This window comes from Fistularia commersonii, chromosome 19 (assembly GCF_037954325.1).
Source record: "Fistularia commersonii isolate RoL2024-O1a breed Wild chromosome 19, RoL_Fcom_v1.0, whole genome shotgun sequence".
Lineage (NCBI taxonomy): Eukaryota > Metazoa > Chordata > Actinopteri > Syngnathiformes > Fistulariidae > Fistularia > Fistularia commersonii.
This window is the reverse complement of record NC_141302.1, coordinates 2,986,014-3,004,474: the sequence shown is the minus strand read 5'-3', so window position 1 is coordinate 3,004,474 and position 18,461 is coordinate 2,986,014. Positions and strand designations below refer to the sequence as shown.

At 46.0% G+C, this 18,461-nt stretch overlaps 1 protein-coding gene across 3 annotated transcripts in view; it reads left to right on the top strand.

Annotated features, from left to right (window-relative positions):
- htr2cl1 (5-hydroxytryptamine (serotonin) receptor 2C, G protein-coupled-like 1) overlaps positions 1 to 16,263 on the top strand; it is a 70,779-nt gene extending 54,516 nt beyond the window's left edge. For all 3 annotated transcript variants that reach the window (XM_086165723.1, XM_086165722.1, XM_086165724.1), the window contains 7 exons: positions 660 to 841; positions 4,142 to 4,835; positions 10,365 to 10,565; positions 14,133 to 14,296; positions 14,366 to 14,519; positions 14,592 to 14,824; positions 14,898 to 16,263. In XM_086165723.1, coding sequence (XP_086021849.1) covers positions 4,421 to 4,835; positions 10,365 to 10,565; positions 14,133 to 14,296; positions 14,366 to 14,519; positions 14,592 to 14,824; positions 14,898 to 15,464 — 1,734 coding nt within the window. In that variant the 5' untranslated portion in view covers positions 660 to 841; positions 4,142 to 4,420 and the 3' untranslated portion in view covers positions 15,465 to 16,263. The remainder of the gene's footprint in view (positions 1 to 659; positions 842 to 4,141; positions 4,836 to 10,364; positions 10,566 to 14,132; positions 14,297 to 14,365; positions 14,520 to 14,591; positions 14,825 to 14,897) is intronic.
- The last annotated feature ends 2,198 nt before the right edge of the window (positions 16,264 to 18,461 follow it).

Genomic DNA, 18,461 nt, shown 5'->3' with positions numbered 1-18,461 from the left:
TAGCGCTAGCTTAAAATCATCATCCTTTTGTGTGATTTAAGATCAGAGGTCAGAGGTCACGAGAGGTCAGTGAATACTATAGTTATTACTTTTAAAGATTTTTTTTTTTTGCAATCACCGGCCCCCTGCAAAAAAAATTTTTTTTTTTTTTTTTTTAGAAATATTTCAAACAGAAACTGCTGATATCATATTCGTTTATTTCATTTATTTTTTTCTGAAATGTCTTTACTGCCGTCTGCAAGCACAACAAAAGAGTGGGAGTGTTTTTAATTGATTTGTTTTCTCACCGACTCTGTCTGACACTCGACTCCCCCGACACACACACACACACACACACACACATGCATGCACGTGCACGCGGGCCGTGCTCCCGGTCCATCCATCTCGCCGCTCCGCCGCCACCGCTCCATTAGGCGGCCTCGGTGCAAACACACTTGTCCTGCTCGGCGCCGCCGAAGTCGCGTTCCCGCGGCGACCGGCGTGCTTTTGAAATCCAACTCCTCCCATTGTTGTTCATTTTAGCTTCAACTGTCCAAAACAAAAGCAAGTCCACCATTTAAAAAAAAAAAAAAAAAAAAATTTTAAAAATGGCCGCTTAAATTTGTGTCTGCATCTGTGAGACTGTCAACTCTCTCTCTCTCGCTTTCTCTCCTCCGCAGGCAGATGGATGATGCTGATCCCTCGCTCTGGAGGTGTGGAGTGACAGATGACAGAGGCATTTGGACGGCAAGAGCCGGAGAGAGAGAGCGAGAGCGAGGCGGCGGCGGCGGCGGCGGGAAGGGTCGCCGCCGCTAACGGGGAGCAGCGGCGAGCATCGGGCGCATCGATCCGGAGGTGAGAAGTAAGTGAGCGTATTAACTGATAGAGGGAGAGAGAGTTCCTCACTCTTCCTCCATCCATCCATCCATCCATCCATCCTTCTCTTCCTCCCTGATTCCCTGCTTTCCAATGCGTTTGGACTTTTCGCCGCCGATAGCGTGATAGCACGTGGCTCCCGTCGCCGCCTCCTCCTCCTCGTTCTTCTGATCACCACGGCAACGGACGAAAACAAAAATAAGGACGGGAGCAGGAAGTGCGGTCGGTGCAAAGTGGGCGGGGCTTCAGGAGGGTTAGCTTGAAAGCTAATAACAGAGCGAGTGAAGGTCTTCTCCAGGTGGGGTTCAACCCTGACCCTCCTCCTCTTCTTCTTCCTCCTCTTCTTCTTCCTCTTCATCCTCCCGCTCTGTGCACGGCGGTAAACACCGAGAGGGTCACGGGGGGGATGGCATGCAGACTAATCCGCTGTGCATTCACTAAACAGTAAAGACGGGATTAACGGTGACCCGTTACATCATATGGAATGATAGTTTGATGGATTGATAATCACAGAAAACTTCAAACCGTGGATATGTACCTTTGGGCAACTTGTTTATTTATTTTTTTATTTTTATTTTTATTTTTTTTTTAAGCCATCTTTTATTGCTGTTCAGTTAATTAAATAATTTTCATCCTTCATTTATTTTTGACCCATATTTTTTACTTATTCTCTTCAACTAATTTATATGTTTATCTCGAGCATTTTATTAAATTATCATTGATTAATTTATGAAATGATCCATTTAATTTCTATTTTTTGATGAATCCATATTTTTTTTGATTAATTCTTGTATTTATTTTTGAAGAATTAATCTCTTGCTGTGGCGACCCCAGAACAGAGCAGCTGGAAGGAAAAGATTTTGATTAATTATATAAATTGATTAATTAGTTAATTTACAATTTATCTTTAATGTTTTGAATGGATTTAGTTTTAATTAATACACTTAATGGTTTATTTATTTGTAAATACTTTTTTTTTCGCTGTGAGCGCACAAGGCCTGGACAGGAGTAACCGCACTAACTTTGCTGATTAGCTTAGCACGGGGGGAAAGCTTGCTATGCTACGGCGGCAAGCACGCTCGCAGTTAGCGAAGGGAAGAACAGGAAGTGTGTTATCGAGTATTTCCCTTTTCCCTGAAGCGGCGATTCAGCGCGGTCGCTAATGCACACGAGCTAATAGTGTGTTCTGTAGAGCGTAATTGAAAGCGATTTAATTATGTGAACGTATTTAGCTTTAATTCATCGATTTAAATAGTCATTTATTTGTAAATCTGCTCTTTTTAACCGTGAGTGCACAAGGCCATGTCGACGGACAGGAGTCACAACGACAGGCGCTAGCTTAGCACGGGTGTGAATGCTAGCTGCACGCGCGCCGTGTTGCGACGCAATGAAACCGAAACATCTTAGTTAGCAAAGGAAAGAACAGGAAGTTTGTTACCGAGCATTTCCCCTTCTCTCTCAGGGCCGATTCAGCGCCGTCGCTAATGCGCACGAGCTAATAGCCGCTATTATTTCATCCCTGAGAGTGTAATTGAAAGCGATTTAATCTAAAAAATACAAAACGCCCCCCCCCCTCCCCTTTCCCGCTTGCTAACGTTGCTAATGTCGAAGTCATACACGGGCAAAATCTGTCGTCCCGCCGCCGCTTTATCTCGCGGCTCAAAAACGAACGCAAACGTCATCTGGGAAAAACTCCCAATCATCCAAACGTACGCCGGCAGATGGCGGCCCTGCTGGGGAGGCGCCGGACGCGTTTAATCGCCGGAACTTGAGTTCCCCCGCCTTGTTTTATTTTTTTTTTGGTCTCTAAATTTGACGTTCCCGCGTCGCTCAAGGCCTCGCCGTCTCTCCGAGGCCGCCATCTTTTTCTTTTGCTCTCCTCTTCCTCCCTGCCTCAGCGTCCATCTGTCTCAGCCCTCCTTCCTCCTCCTCTTCCTGTGATCCATCCTCGCTTTGTCCGGCGGCCCGACGTCTCGCCGCTTGGTTTAATTCATTTATTTAGTTCGTTTTCTGAGAACTCTGCATGTGAGGCGCAGACAGGAAGCGACACACACACACACACACACACTTCACATTCATTGCCACAAGGGAACAAATGCACTTGCAGCAACAGAAAATACAACCGTTTTTACACCCTTTTTTTTTTTCATTCTAAATGTAATAAAACTTTATATTTTATTTTTAAATTTATTGGATGGATTTCAAAAAATAAAATAATTAAATAAATAATTCTTATGTATTTAACTTTAGTGTAATAATCAACCTGTAAAAAAAAAAGAAATATTGCGAGGAATCAATTAGATGTTTGCGGATGACAAATCAACCAATCAATCCAGCCTCATCAGGTCATGTGACACTTTGGAGTAAAAGTACTGCAATTATGTGATCAAAATACTGCATGTACTGCACATTTGGGTGTGAATGGACACACACACACATTATAATGTAGGCACACAATGGCTCAGCAAGGAAATTCATCTATACATGAACAGAAACAAATGAATAAACACACACACACACACACACACACACACACGCAGTATGCAAATACATGTAGACGAGGCTACGTTGACTGGAATAATGCAAAACATTGTTTTATTATGTGTTACATGAATATGTGCATATAAATTGATTTTCTTCATGTTTACACACACACACACACACACACACACACACACACACACACACACCGCCCACTCAACCACATCAGCCGGAGGCTTGTGTCCGTCTGGGGATTTGTCAGGCTTCATCTTAAACACACACACAACCTCCGTGCGTGTGTGTATGTGTGTGTGTGTGTGTGAGTGTGTGTAACCACCTGTCTCTCATTCTACCACGCCATTTTTTATCCTTTTCTTTTTTTGTTGTAGACCGGTCCCGGAAGGGTTAAAAAAAAAAAAGTGTGAGGCTAAAGTTTGATAAAATTAAGAAATTTCAGGAGTGCGGGAATGTTTGAAATGAGTGTCGTTTGGCAAAAAGAAATAAAAATAAAATAGATAAAAAATAAAATAAAAAGCTCAGCTGCTTTCAGACGCCTCCCAAGTCCAGGACTTTCACTGTTACGACATCATCCTGCACTTTTCCACATTTATTACAGTGTAATAAACCCCCCGCCGTTTACAACGGTGTAATAACACGCCGTTGTCGTTTTCATCCGGGCTCCGTCACGCCGGTCAATCATTAAGCGCCTCCAGGGGGGCGGAGCCACGGGAAAAACGTCCTCGGCGTACGAGCGGAGAATCTGAATCCTGTTTTATTTTTTTTTTTCTCCACCATTCTTCTGCAGGTCACTTCCTGTCCCTGAAGGAGCAGAAGAAGAAGAAGAGGAGGAGGAGGAGGAGGTGGATGGGGGCGGGGCCATGGGTTTGAGCGCTCTGGTTACCGCCGTGTGACTCGTCGTCGAGGGCAGCGGCGTGCGAGGCCTCCTCGCCGCCTCCCGAGGTCCTACAAACCCAGGGGTTGAAATGCGCTAGGTGTTTCCGCCACGCCGTTGTAGCTTCTCCGCCCTCCCGCGGGGGAGGTGGCGCCGCCGTTCCGCCACCTCCGTCGGGTCAGGCGTCCGGGGATGGGCGGCCCGGCCAGAGTTCTTCTGGGCGGGCCGGGCGCCACCACCACCTCCTCCGCCCTGGAGGTCGGGGGTTGGATGGCCTGGATGGCCACCAACAGCTCCCTGGAGCTCAACCAGAGCCTGGCCAGGGGCGGCGGCGCCGGCGGGAACGCGGCGGCCATGAGCGCCGGCGTGGACAACTTCACCCAGGGCGCGGTGACGGCGGCGGCGATGAAGGAGAAGAACTGGCCGGCGCTTCTCATCCTGGTCATCATCGCGCTGACCGTCGGCGGCAACATCCTGGTCATCCTGGCCGTGTCGCTGGAGAAGAAGCTCCAGAACGCCACCAACTTCTTCCTGAGGTCGCTGGCGGTGGCGGACATGCTGGTGGGCATCCTGGTCATGCCCATCTCCCTCATCAACATCCTGTACGGTGAGTTTGCACACTCACCGTTATGTAATCATTCATTCAGTCATTCATCCCTGGGCGGGAGCCCGGCTGTGATTGGGCGAGAGGCGGGGTTCACCCTGGACCAATCACAGGGCAGCTTATAGAGAACATTCGTTCGCACGCCGTGCAGAAATCGACAGCAATCACCCTTTCATTCGCCTGTCAGATACATAAATCATTCATTCACACGTCAACACCCTTTCATTCACTCCGTCAAATAGACAAATGTCCATTATTTCATTCATTCATCAAGTAGAAAAATAATCATTCTTTCTTTCATTCATCCATTCATTCACTCCATTAAATAAACAAATTGCCGCTCATTAATTTGCTCCGTCAAGTAGAAAAATAACCATTCATTCATTCATTCACCTTTTCATTGACTCCATCAAATAGACAAATTTCAATTTATCCTTTCATTCATTCCTTCACTTAGACACATTTCCATTCATTCATTCATCATCCATTCATTCACTACGTTGAAGAAACACATTGCCATTCATTCACTGTCAAGTACAAAAATAACCATTCATTCATTCATTCACTCCGTCAAATAGACACATTTCCATTCACCCTTTCATTCACTCCGTCAAGGAGAAAAATAACCATCCATTCATCCTTTCATTCACTCTATCAAATAGACATATTTCCATTATTTCATTCATTCATCTTTTCATTCAGTCCATCAAGTAGAAAAATAACAATTCTTTCCTTCACTCCGTCAAATAGACAAATTTTCATTCATTCATTCATCCACTCCAAGTTGAAAAATAACCATTCATTCATTCATTTATTCACTCATTCACCTCCATCAAATAGACAAATTTTCATTCATTCATTCACTCCAAGTAGAAAAATAACCATTCATTCATTCATTTATTCTATCATTCATCCTTTCATTCAGTCCGTCAAATAGACAAATTTCCATTATTTCATTCATTCACCCTTTCATTCCCTCCGTCAAGTAGAAAAACAACCATTCATCCTTTCATTCATTCCTTCACTAGGAAAATAGGAAGGAAAGTAACCACTCATTCATTCATCCTTTCATTCACTCTGTCGAATAGACACAATGCCATTCATTCATTCACTCAGTCAATTAGACAAATTTCCATTATTTCATTCATTTATTCACTCATTCACCTCCATCAAATAGACAAATTTTCATTCATTCATTCACTCCAAGTAGAAAAATAACCATTCATTCATTCATTTATTCTATCATTCATCCTTTCATTCAGTCCGTCAAATAGACAAATTTCCATTATTTCATTCATTCACCCTTTCATTCCCTCCGTCAAGTAGAAAAACAACCATTCATCCTTTCATTCATTCCTTCACTAGGAAAATAGGAAGGAAAGTAACCACTCATTCATTCATCCTTTCATTCACTCTGTCGAATAGACACAATGCCATTCATTCATTCACTCAGTCAATTAGACAAATTTCCATTATTTCATTCATTTATTCACTCATTCACCTCCATCAAATAGACAAATTTTCATTCATTCATTCACTCCAAGTAGAAAAATAACCATTCATTCATTCATTTATTCTATCATTCATCCTTTCATTCAGTCCGTCAAAGAGACAAATTTCCATTATTTCATTCATTCACCCTTTCATTCACTCCATCAAGTCGAAAAATAGCCATTCATTCATTCATTCATTAACTCCAAGTAAAAAAATAACCAATCATTCATTCATTCATTCATTCATTCATTCATTCACCATTTCATTCTGTCCAGTAGCAAAATAACCATTCATTCATTCATTCACTCCATCAAATTGACACATTTCCATTAATCCTTTCATTAACCACTCATTCATCCGTTCTTTCACTCCGTTAAATAGATGAATTGCCATTCATTCATTCATTCATTCATTCACCCTCTCATCCTCTCGTCCCCTGGAATCCCAACCGGTGTCGTTGAGGCGACGCCACCCCGTCCCTTTGTTCTCGCCAAAATGACGTTATCTGATTGGTTCCAGAGGTCGCCTGGACGCTGACGATATCGCGCCTCTTTTTTATTTATTTTTTTCCTGATTCAAAGAAAATAAAACGGCAGCAGGGTGGCGAGGGAGGCAGCGCCGCTTTGTCCCTGCGACAGCGAACGCAACCGCTAATCCGGAAACGGAGGTGAACGAATGATACGGTCGCCGGAAAAAACGATAGAACTCGTCGTTCGGAAAGGGTTTAGTTTTGTTTATCGTGTCTCGAAAAAGACAATCCAGCCGTCCTTCCCCGCTGCTGTAGCTCCGAGCTTTCCGAAACATCTTTATTTTCATTCTTGAAAATAAAGGACCTGGACCTGCTAGCCGATCACTAGCGATAGCGCTCAAATCTGCTCAAAGCGCCGCCATTCGTCTCTTTTTTTTGTTATCGGCAGAGATGAACGGATGAACGCGGTGCAGGAATTTCATATATTCGACTTTGAGCTCAACTGACAAACATCACTTACGAGTGAGTCGTCAGCTTTCTGTGTTATTACTATGTAATACACGTGTAATACACGTGTATTACACGCGCTGGATGAAAGCAATCCCACGGCGGCTGATTGATCTCAGTGACACACGCACACACACTAACACACACACCTTGATCCGCCCTGTCACGCTGCTACTTGAGTGTATTGATCCAGACAGCTGGTAAAGCAATAGCAGACAAGCGCGCACACACACGCTTGCGGGAGGAATTACAACGACAAACAGACGCGTCACCAATGATATCTTTCGATTTAATCTGCCGTTGAATCACTGAGGCGAAAGTGAGGAGGAGAGATTCTGGCGATGACGTCAATCCCGATGGTGTGTGTGTGTGTGTGTGTGTGTTTTAAATTCTTAATCTGCTGGCGTTTTCGTCTGTCTGTAATTAGAAGTGGCAAAACACACACAAACACACACACACCAGGTGTTTACGCTCCAGGTGTCACCTTTCCAGGGAATTGTGATCACAATCCGAAAATTCAAAAACACCCCGCTTGCCATTCCCGTCCACACACACACACACACACTTTTATAGTTAAAGTTAAAACTTTGTCTTCCGTCAAAGTTCCGGCTTCAGTTTCGCTCTTATTACACATTTACTACCGTGGTAATAAATGTGTAATAAGCGTTTCACTCCTCCGCCCTCGAACAGGAAGCCAGAAACAAATGTAAACAGAGGGAGGGCGGACAGAAGTGGCCTGATTGAAATGGCGCGGTAAACAAAGGTCCGTCTGCCGCCAGCTCCTCCCGGAGCCAAATCTGGCCCACGCCGGTCCAGACCGCGCTCCTCCGGGAGGAGATGAGCGCCATCCATGTTTTATCGGCAGGTTTAAAAAAATAAAAAACAACACATATTTACCCGTTCCCTGGAGTGGATTTGAATTTCGATGCTGCTTCGCATGTTCTGGGTTATTCACGGTTATTCCCCGTTGAGCCGGGAAAGAGCGTCCAATCACAGGGTTCGCTCTGTAATCGAGAAGCCAGCCGCCAATCGGAGATGTCAATCAAAAGTCAGATGTCAATCATAGGGTTCGCCTGTCAATCACATTGATACTTGTCAGAGAGCCAGCTGTCAATCAAAGGCTTCACCCGTCAATCAAAAGTCAGCTGTCAATCATAGGCTTCACCCGTCAATCAAAAGCAAGGTGTCAATCACAGGTCAGCATGCCGAACCAAAGACAACTGTCAATCACAGGGTTCGCCTGTCAATCACATTGATACTCGTCAGAGAGCCAGCTGTCAATCAAAGGGCAACCTGTCAGTCAAAGTCAGCTGTCAATCATAGGCTTCACCTGTCAATCAAAGCAAGGTGTCAATCACAGGTCAGCATGCCGAACCAAAGACAGCTGTTAATCACAGTGTTCACCCGTTAATCACAAAGTCAGCTGTCAATCATAGGGTTCGCCTGTCAATCACATTGCTATTTATCAATTAAAATCCGGCTGTCAATCAGAGGGGTCATCCATCAATAAAAAGCCAACTGTCAATCACAGGTCAGCGTGCCGATCAAAGCCGGCTGTCAATTATAGGGTCAATCAAGTATCAATCACATTGATACTTGTCAGTCACAGAGCCAGCTGTCAGACAGGGCAAGCTGTCAGTCAAAAACCAGCTGTCAATCAGAGGGGTCATCTGTCAATCATAGGGTTCGCGCGTCAATCACATTATTTATCAATCAAAATCTAGCTTCAATCACACAGTTTGGCTATTAATCAAGTGGCTACTTGCACATAAAGGGGCAGCTGCCAATCACAGGGCAACCTGTCAATCAAAAGCCATCTGTCAGTCAGAGGGGATCACCTGTCAATCACAGGATCACCTGTCAATCACAGGATCACCTGTCAATCACAGGATCAGGCTAAGGGTCCTTCAGCTGTTCACCCTCTCTGACGACACCTGGCCTGTGTGAGGGAGACGGAGAACCTGGAGAGAACCCAGGCAGGAGAACACATGGAGAACAATCACGCCAGCAGGTGTGTGTGTGTGTGTGTGTGTGTGTGTGTGTTCCTCCTGTTGTTCAATGATTAGGATATGAGGATGGAAGTGCTGGATGCCAGGTGACATGGCGTCCAGGCAGGTGGGAAACAACATTTTTCTGGCAAATAGCTGTCACCGAGTCCGAAGTGGCGTGCGTCGGCGTGCGTCGGCGTGCGTCGGCGTGCGGTGGCGTGCGTCGGCGAAGGATGGATTCAAAAATACGCCGTTGAGACGGGGTTTCAGTGAATCTTTTGATGTGTTCACCAGGAAACACAAGTGGCCCACTGGCGAATCTCACACCTGGCGGTATCGAGTGTTTTCTGTGCGTGTGCGTGAGAAATGTGTGTTTGTGTGTCTGTGTGTGTCACGATGCCCCCGGTAAGTGTTTGACCTCTAAAAAAATAAAAATAAAAAATTACGCAATCTGCCTCCCACTCAGCACACCGGCAAAGGGGGGGCACGTGACTCACCCCTGCATCACATGCCTGTCCTGCAAATGAGGGATTAAATTAAGAAATGTGTGTATGTGTGTGTGTGTGTGTGTCTTGACCATTCAGAAAGATAGTCCAGGGGGCTGAGACACACACACATACACACACTGCCAAAACCTCCAGCTACGTACAGTATTTAATTTCATTTTTGTGGTGTTGGGGGAAGATACACTTGGATACTTGCACAACACACACACACACACACACACTTGACTGCACTCCAAACTTGTGCAGCTACTCGTGCAGCTACTGCCGGAGCACCGGGTCTCAGGTTTTCAAACGGGCCGGGGAACCGTCGCTTGCAGTGATTGATTGGCGGCTGGCTCGTCCAATCAGATCTTGAGTGTGTGTCGGCCCCTCCCCCCTACAGTCCAACATATTTTCTGTATAGTTATGTGTAACATTACAAATGCAGTGAAGAAGTACAAGTCCTGCTCCCTCCACGGAAGCAATGTGGAGCCCTGGAGCCAACATGGCCGCCCCAGAGCCAACATGGCCGCCGTCGGGGAAATAGCTTCAAATCTAAAGCTTCATCTCCTTCCTCCTCTTCCTCCAGACTACGCCTGGCCCCTCCCCAGCGCCCTGTGCCCCATCTGGATCTACCTGGACGTGCTGTTCTCCACGGCGTCCATCATGCACCTGTGCGCCATCTCGCTGGACCGATACGTCGCCATCCGCAACCCCATCGAGCACAGCCGCTTCAACTCCAGAACCAAGGCCATGATGAAGATCGCCGCCGTCTGGACCATCTCTATAGGTCGGCCATGTTGGATTTTCTTTTTTTCTCCACGTTGCCTTAATGCTTCGTTTCAATCGTTAGATTGGAGTGCTATGGCTAACAATTTGCTTGTAATCTACTGATTGCGCACGTGTAAATCCGTCATTTAAATTTCGAAATGACAATAAGGTAGCTCGGGAGATGCGGTTAAAAAAAAAAAGTTTTTTGCTGAAGGACGAGCTGCCGCAGCTGGTAAGGACGGCCACCAAGGAACAAGGACCTCTGGTGTCACCTAGAAATTAGCAAGAAGCTAGTCACAAGATGGTCAACTTTTGGCTACAAAAGTAGCCTCCGCGGTTAGCGCGGTTAGCGGTCCTGCTATCAAATGCTGTGATTTATTCCTAAAACCTTTATTTATCATCTACTAATTTTATTCCTGTTGAGATTTTCATTTATAGCTTAGCTTAGCTTCATTAAAATTAGCAAACATACAACCGACCCCTATCCCTGCAACGCCTCCCTCTCCTCAGGTCGGGATTTATGGAGCAGCTCCGTCACAAATAGCGGAGGGGGAAAAAAAAAAAAGGCGTTACCGTGGCAACGTACAATAATTCAACGCGCAGGGGCGAAACTGATCGGGTGGAAAAAAAAAATTGACAGCGATTTCCATGCGAGTACATTTGACCCGCGACGGCTGGTTGTTGCCGCGGGGATCCGACTCGTCTCGAGCGGCGGCGAGGAGAACGGCGAGAACTCAGCCGAGTGTGTCGCATGGAAATTAATGGCAGCTATTAGCGGTAGCCGGTAGCGCTCATCCCTGTAGGAATGGGGGGGGGCAGAAATAAAATATAAAATGAGCTTCGTTGAGAGTCAAATCATGTGAAGACGAAACATAAAATACACTTTTTAATAATTTTTTTTTCCCCCGTTGGCGGCGGAAAACGAGCCACATCCTGGTCACGTGACCTGCATCGGTTTTAGGACGTGTTACATGACGTACTTTATTTCCCTGCGTATGTGTGTGTGTGTATACATCCGCACATACACACACACATATCCAGAATGTCATTAGCCTAATGCCTGATCCTATACAAAGCAGGATCACGTACAATTCAAATGTGCCTCCATAGCAGCTGTGGAAAGGATTTTTATTTAATCAGCAGAAGTGCAATATAGCATTCTGCCCCGCCCCCCATTTCTACTTCCTGTTGCAGTATTTCCTTGTTTTAATCATATGTAAATTCATCTTGGTGGTGTCATGGTGGCTTGATAAAGAAGTGTTAAGCTGTGTGTGTGTGTGTGTTTTTCCCATCATGGTTAATACTGATGTGCTAGGATTAGTGAGCAAAACGTCCAACGGCCCTCTATTTGACCTTTGACCCCCCCATACATGAGCCGCTAGCCGCTAGCCAGCTAACTGAGCGACTGTGGTGCACCCTTAGGTGGAAAGTCAAGGCGGCAGTGTGTACTACTACTACTACTACTACTAGTACTACTAATGCGTGGTTGTAGTGCTGGTCGTGTTAGCTTTTAGCTACTGCTGAGTTAACCTCGCTTGCTAACTTTGCACCATGGTGTTACAATAGATGCATGTGTAAGAGTGCCGCTGAGCCAGTGTGTGTGTGTGTGTGTATGTGTGTGTGTGTGTGTGTGTGTTGCTAAGGCTAGGTGCCTAATGTGTAAGGATTAGTGGGCAAAACGTCCAATAATCCTCTGTTGACCTTTGACCCCCACACATGAGGAGCTGGCCACTAGCCAGCTAGCCGCTAACCAGCTAACCGGACCACCCCCTTTGGTGGCAAGTCGAGACAGCAGTGTGTACAAGTACTAGTACTAGTACTTCTACTGTGTGGTAGTTGTATTGAAAGTATTAGCTTTTAGATACTGGTGAGTTAGCCTCACTTGCTAACCACACACCACGGGGTTACACCAGATGTGTGTGTCGGAATGCTGCTGAGTGAGTGTATGTGTAGTGTGTGTGTGTGTGTGTGATAGAGATGAAACAGACCATCAGAGGAAGGAGGCCAGCTGGCGTGGAGCCGTAGCTTCAAAAAGCGTGGCCGCAGACCTCATGAAGAAAACATTTCTTGGCGCCGTTCAGGCCTCGACGGTCATATCTCACCGCGGCGTTAGAAAAACACGGGATTCCGTGGCGGGGGAGAAGGAGGTCGAGACCACCCGAGTTCGCCAAAGTCGCCCCGCGATTGAAATCCACCGTGCAGTGATCTTAAACTGCCAAAATAAAACCTCTGCACCACTCCAAATGGTCAACAACTTTTCTTTTTTTTTTAATGATGTCACAAGATGGACTTGATGTGTGAGAAGTTCACATTTAACCAAAAACATGGATTTTTCATTCAGTGTCAGAAAGGATTTGATTTGTGTAATAAGAGGATAATAACACAGTAATAACACGGTAATAACATGGTAATAAGCGGCCACATTATCCAGCATGATGGACAAAGAAGCCGGTAAAGAAAACATAAGTGATTTGCGAGCGGTAATGAGAACGTCCTCAGATGTCTAAATGCAAATGCACGGCTTTTCTTTTACCGTTGAACCGTGTTAATCGAGTCGATGGCGAGGAGATAAGGTCTCGCCGTTTCCAGCGCCGATTCGCGAACCCCCCCCGACCCGCTCCGAGGTAATTCGCCGCCGTTCCATTACGACTCAATTAAGCGTGAGATTGAGAAGAAGCTCCGCCTCCTCCCTCTTCTCACCATCAATGCACGCCATCTGGGCAGGAAAAAAATGGCGTCCTCTTTGAGGGTAATTGAGGGTAAATTCAAACCGCCGTCAAGGAAACATCCGAACGTAGCAGGGAACTCTTTTCCCGTGGATTAAACTGGGGATTACGACCCTTTGCGGGATTATTCATCAGCGAAACGTCTATTACTCGGTAATAACTGTCTTATTACAAGCCCTGATGGAGAAAGAACCGCTTTTAGTCGTTAAAAATGAAAACAACTTTTATCTTATTTGAAATTATCAGCCTTTGTCATCCCCTTGTGATTAAAAGTAATCACAGAATTATGAACAGGGGTTAAAAGAAAATGCTGTAATTATATATTTATTAAAAGGCCTATGTTAATCATAAAAAAAAAAAAAAATTTATGGCACCTTGTTGGACACTCAAGGAAGAAATAATCCAATAATCAATATAATCAAAAGGAAAACAATAAAAGTGACCAAGTGGTATAAATATTCATAAGTTAATAAAATAAAATAGAAATCATTTATTAAACATCTTACAAGGCCTAAGATAATAATAAATTCAGATTTAATAGAAACAATGAAAATGCAAAAAATAAAAGTGACAAAGTAGAAAAAAATAATTATCAATGAATTATTTTTTTTAACCATTAAATATTCGAATTACATAGTTATCTCCAGGTGTGTGTTATAATCATAAATTTAATGCATTTTAATTAGGCGGCTTAGCAGACACTCAATAACACTGTACGGACATATAAAAATTCAGAAAATAAAACACAAAAAGTGACAAAGTTGTAAAAAAAAAAAAAAAAAAAAAAAATTCATAAAATGATTTAAATAAAAAAAAAAAAAGTAACTTGTGCTCAATTTTTTTCTCCTCCTCCCTGAAAGGCGTTTCCATGCCGATCCCCGTCATCGGCCTGCACAACGAGGACAAGGTGTTCGTGAACGGCAGCTGCGTGCTGAACGAGGAGCGCTTCATGCTGATTGGCTCCTTCGTGGCCTTCTTCATCCCGCTGGTTATCATGGTGGTGACGTACTGTCTCACCGTACAGGTGTGTGTGTGTGTGTGTGTGTGTGTGATCGCCGCCTCTAGCGTTGCTATAAACCCCCTCCCCCCCCAGGTGCTCCAGAGGCAGGCCACCGTCTTCATGCACGAGGCCCGGTCGTCGTCCCAGCAACCGTTGCAGCCGCCGCCCGTGACCAACACGCTGCAACCGCCGCCCGCCTCCTTCCACGTCCCTCAGATCAACGCGCTCGGCTCGCGACAATCACAAGGTGACCCTGGAGGAAGGGATTTGGGGGTTCGGGGTGTAAACCCGCGCTAACGTCTCGCTTCTTGTGCCGCAGAGCCGCCGCCGCCGCCGCCGCCAAGCAGGCGAAACACCCTGAGCTGCCTGAAGGGGGCGGAGCCGCTCGCCCTGCTCCGGGCCTCCGCCTCGGACAGCGTCAGCATCGTGGCGGGCTCCGAGGCCCCGTCGCAGCTCAGCTCGCCGGCGGGCGGCGGCAGGAGCGAGGCGGCGGGTTGCCACGGGCGACGGGGGATGATGCAGGCCATAAAGAACGAGAGACGGGCCTCCAAGGTGATGGCGCGGACGGGCGAGGTCAAAGGTTAAGTTTACCCGCTTCAACGCCTTCTCCTCCGCCTTCATCCAGGTCCTGGGCGTGGTCTTCTTCCTGTTCCTGGTCATGTGGTGCCCCTTCTTCATCACCAACGTCACCTTCGTGCTGTGCGGCGGCGCCTGCAACGAGTCGCTGCTCCACGACCTCCTGAACGTTTTCGTTTGGGTCGGCTACATCTCCTCGGGCGTCAACCCCCTGGTCTACACGCTCTTCAACAGGACCTACAGGAGGGCCTTCTCCAGCTACATCAGGTGCAGCTACAAGGTGGGGGCGGGGCAGAGCGGGAAGACGCTGCTGGCGCCGCCGCCGTCGTGCCCGTCGCACGCCGTCACCCCGTTGCTGGCCGACGTCCACAGGAAGTCGGGCGTGGACCGCAACAGTAACTGTCGCAACGGCGGCCGCGGGGACAACGGCCGGCTGAGCGTGGACCCCGAGGACACCACGGACGACGAGACCCAGCTGGGCGGGGCGGCGGCGTTCCTCTCCGAGCGCCACGACGCCGCCGCCCTGTCGGAGACGGAGGCGGAGACGGACCTGGAGCAGGAGCTGGCGCTCGTCGGATACGGCGCCGCGTCCGGGGAGCGCACCAGCAGCGTGTGACGGCGGCGGCGGCCCGGCGGGTTGCCGGGGCGACGCTCCACGCCGCCCCCTCCCTCTTCACTCCTCCCCGTGCGAACTGTGGAACTTTGCACCGGTGGACTCTTAGCACCATCTGGTGGTCATGCGACACCGGGACTACAAATATGGCGGCGTGGGGCACGGAGGTCGTCTTCCAGGTCTTCCTCCGGTGTGAGAATCACCCTCTCGCATGTCCGGCTCCTCCAATAAGCTTTAACGGCGGCCGGCAGGGCGAGGTAGGTACAGGACGCGTGGCGTAGAACAGGAAGTGGCGTGCAAGGAGGGGGCGGGGCTTAAGAGCGTCGCTCCACCTCCGCCCGGGAGGGACCCGCGCCAGCCGACCATGCATGTTTGAAGAAGCTAGTTAGGTTTTATTTTTTTTCCTTTTTATCCCGTCTTTTCTACTCGAAAAGGGACGCGAACGGCGAGGAAGAGGAGCGTCCGGCATGCGGGCCGTCACCTGCTGGACTACAAATTAAAAAGAAATAAAAAAGAGGGATGTGAGCCAGCAGGAAGCTGCAGGCCAGCCGACTCAGTGTCACAATGTAATAACTCTATGTTATCCGTTTGTGTGTGTGTGTGCGTGTGTGTGTGTGTGTGTGTGTGCGCGGGCGTGTGTGTGTGTGTGTTTAACCGTTACTGTTACTTTTTCTCTTCATCGTGACTTGTCCCAAACACACGCATCTTGAGTTACCACGGTAACTCGTCACCCCGGCAATGTGTATTTCCTTTTTATTTGTCAGTGTGACGCTGCTATTTATTTATTAAAATGTTATTCCGACGTCTTTCCCCGTCTGTCCTTCATTCAAGATTTCTGGATTTGCTTCAGAGTGATTATCTTGCGTTTAAGGATCTTTTAAGGTCTTTTTTGAAGCATTTGTTAGCATTTTGCTATCGGGCAGCTGGTACCCATGATAGCTAGCATGAATAATCAATGAAACTGAAGCTTTTTGGTTTTTAAGACACTGGACAGGTCAATAACAACGATGGGTACATTTATGCAACTGTATCATTTCAATTCCGCTCCCATTGCGATCATGTTTTTGATTAAATTAACAGGAGAGAATTACGCTTGAAAAATCTAACAGGTACGACAGCCGCAATAATAGAGACCCATATTCTGCAATCAACATCAATATGAGGGCAAAACTGTTAACAGGCCGATTAAAATGGGTTTTTGTGTTTAAGAATAATTAAAACAAGTTTCAGTTGTTTTGGAGCAAACCTGGCTAAGCTATAAATTTGAATGAAATAATCTTAGACCCGGCCGAGCCTAACAATCTAGCAGCAATAAAACTGTTGGGCTTAAGTAAAAAAATAAATAAATAAATAAATAAATAAGTGTTGAATATTGTTAATTTGCATAAACTGTTTGAATGCAGTCTATCCTTTGTTTGAAAACTAAGGAGTCAAAATTAGTTCCTTTAAACTTGGTTACTGATGTATGTTATGATGTATGTTATGATAGAAATCTCACCACTGAAACCCGAGCCTCCCAAGCTAAATTGTTAGCATATTGCTTTTGGGCGGCCACTAAGATGAGCATTGCAGGTAGCTAAGACAATTTCCCGTGGAGAAATTGTTTGCATTTTACTACAGGTAGCAAAATTTAAATGTTTCAGGTAAAAGTTAGCATGGGCACTGCAGGTAGCTGAAACAATTTTACCAAGATAATATGTTAGCATTCTGCTATGGGTAGCTAATTCTCATGGCTTGGGGTAATGGCAGTGCAGTAACGTAGTCAATTTTCATCAGAATATGTGTTGGTTAGCATTCTGCGATGGGTAGAGAAAGCTACTTGCTTTAGGTAGGCACTTTAGGTAATTTCATAAAGAGAATATCTTAGCGTTCTGCTTTGACTTCTGTTAACAGCTACGTAGCTTCACATTAACATTTCCCATGTTTGCTCGGTTTTAGCTTATCGTTAGCACGCTAATGCAAAGACACCGTTAGCCTTGTTAGCTTGATGTTTGCTGGAACAGTGTTCTGTTATGTTTAATCCTGCAATGAAAGTCTTAATATAAACATTTTACAGATAATCCCACACGAGAATGTAATCTGTAATGTAACAACAACGCGGACGGAGACGCGCACATCCAGGTCTCCGACGGAGGATTCAGCACCGCGGACAGCGGCGGGCGGAAGAGGCCCGTTTACCGGTGCAATGGCGCCATTTTGTGGCAAAAGCGAGCGTAGCAGCTGCACGGATTGACAGATAGATGTATGGCGTAAATTTATTTTACATTTATAAACCAATAATTCGGTTCGGAAGCGTATGAGCACTAAATGAGTGTTTTATTTATTCATGTATTTAATTTGTATTTTATTTTAAAACAGGTCCGGAGACCGCCCACCCTCCCCTTTTTCAAGGCCTTCGGCTATCACCGGGGGTGCTCGGAGCTCTTCGGAACACGCATGCGCAGCATGACAGTCACATCAAGCGCAGGTTAATAGGGACAGCGAATACCGACAGTGAGCATCAACGTATTTCAAAATTAAATACCAGATTTTCTTGTAATGCCAAAGGGCTTTTAATCACTACTTATTCACCCCTTTTTTGTTTTTTTGCAAACTTATTTTGGGTCCTTTAGTGAAAACGTGTCTGTGGATTGTCAAATCGAGGTCATTTCAAGCTACTTTTTGCACATTCTTGTTTGCTCCCCCTTGTTCTCTCGCGGAAATTTTAATGATTTTCTCTTATTTCTCAAAAATATCTATTGGGATGGACTCCTATTTCAACAGAGTGAATTACTAAGTTCCAGTTCAGAGATTCAAGTTATTTTTTTCCGTCAAACTCATTTTCACCAAGGGCCACATGTATACAGGACTCTCTCAGAAAATTTGAATATTGTGATAAAGTTCTTTATCTTCTGTAATGCAATTACAAAAACAAAAATGTCATACATTCTGGATTCATTTCAAATCAAATGAAATATTGCAAGCCTTTTATTATTTTGATATTGCTGATTATGGCTTACG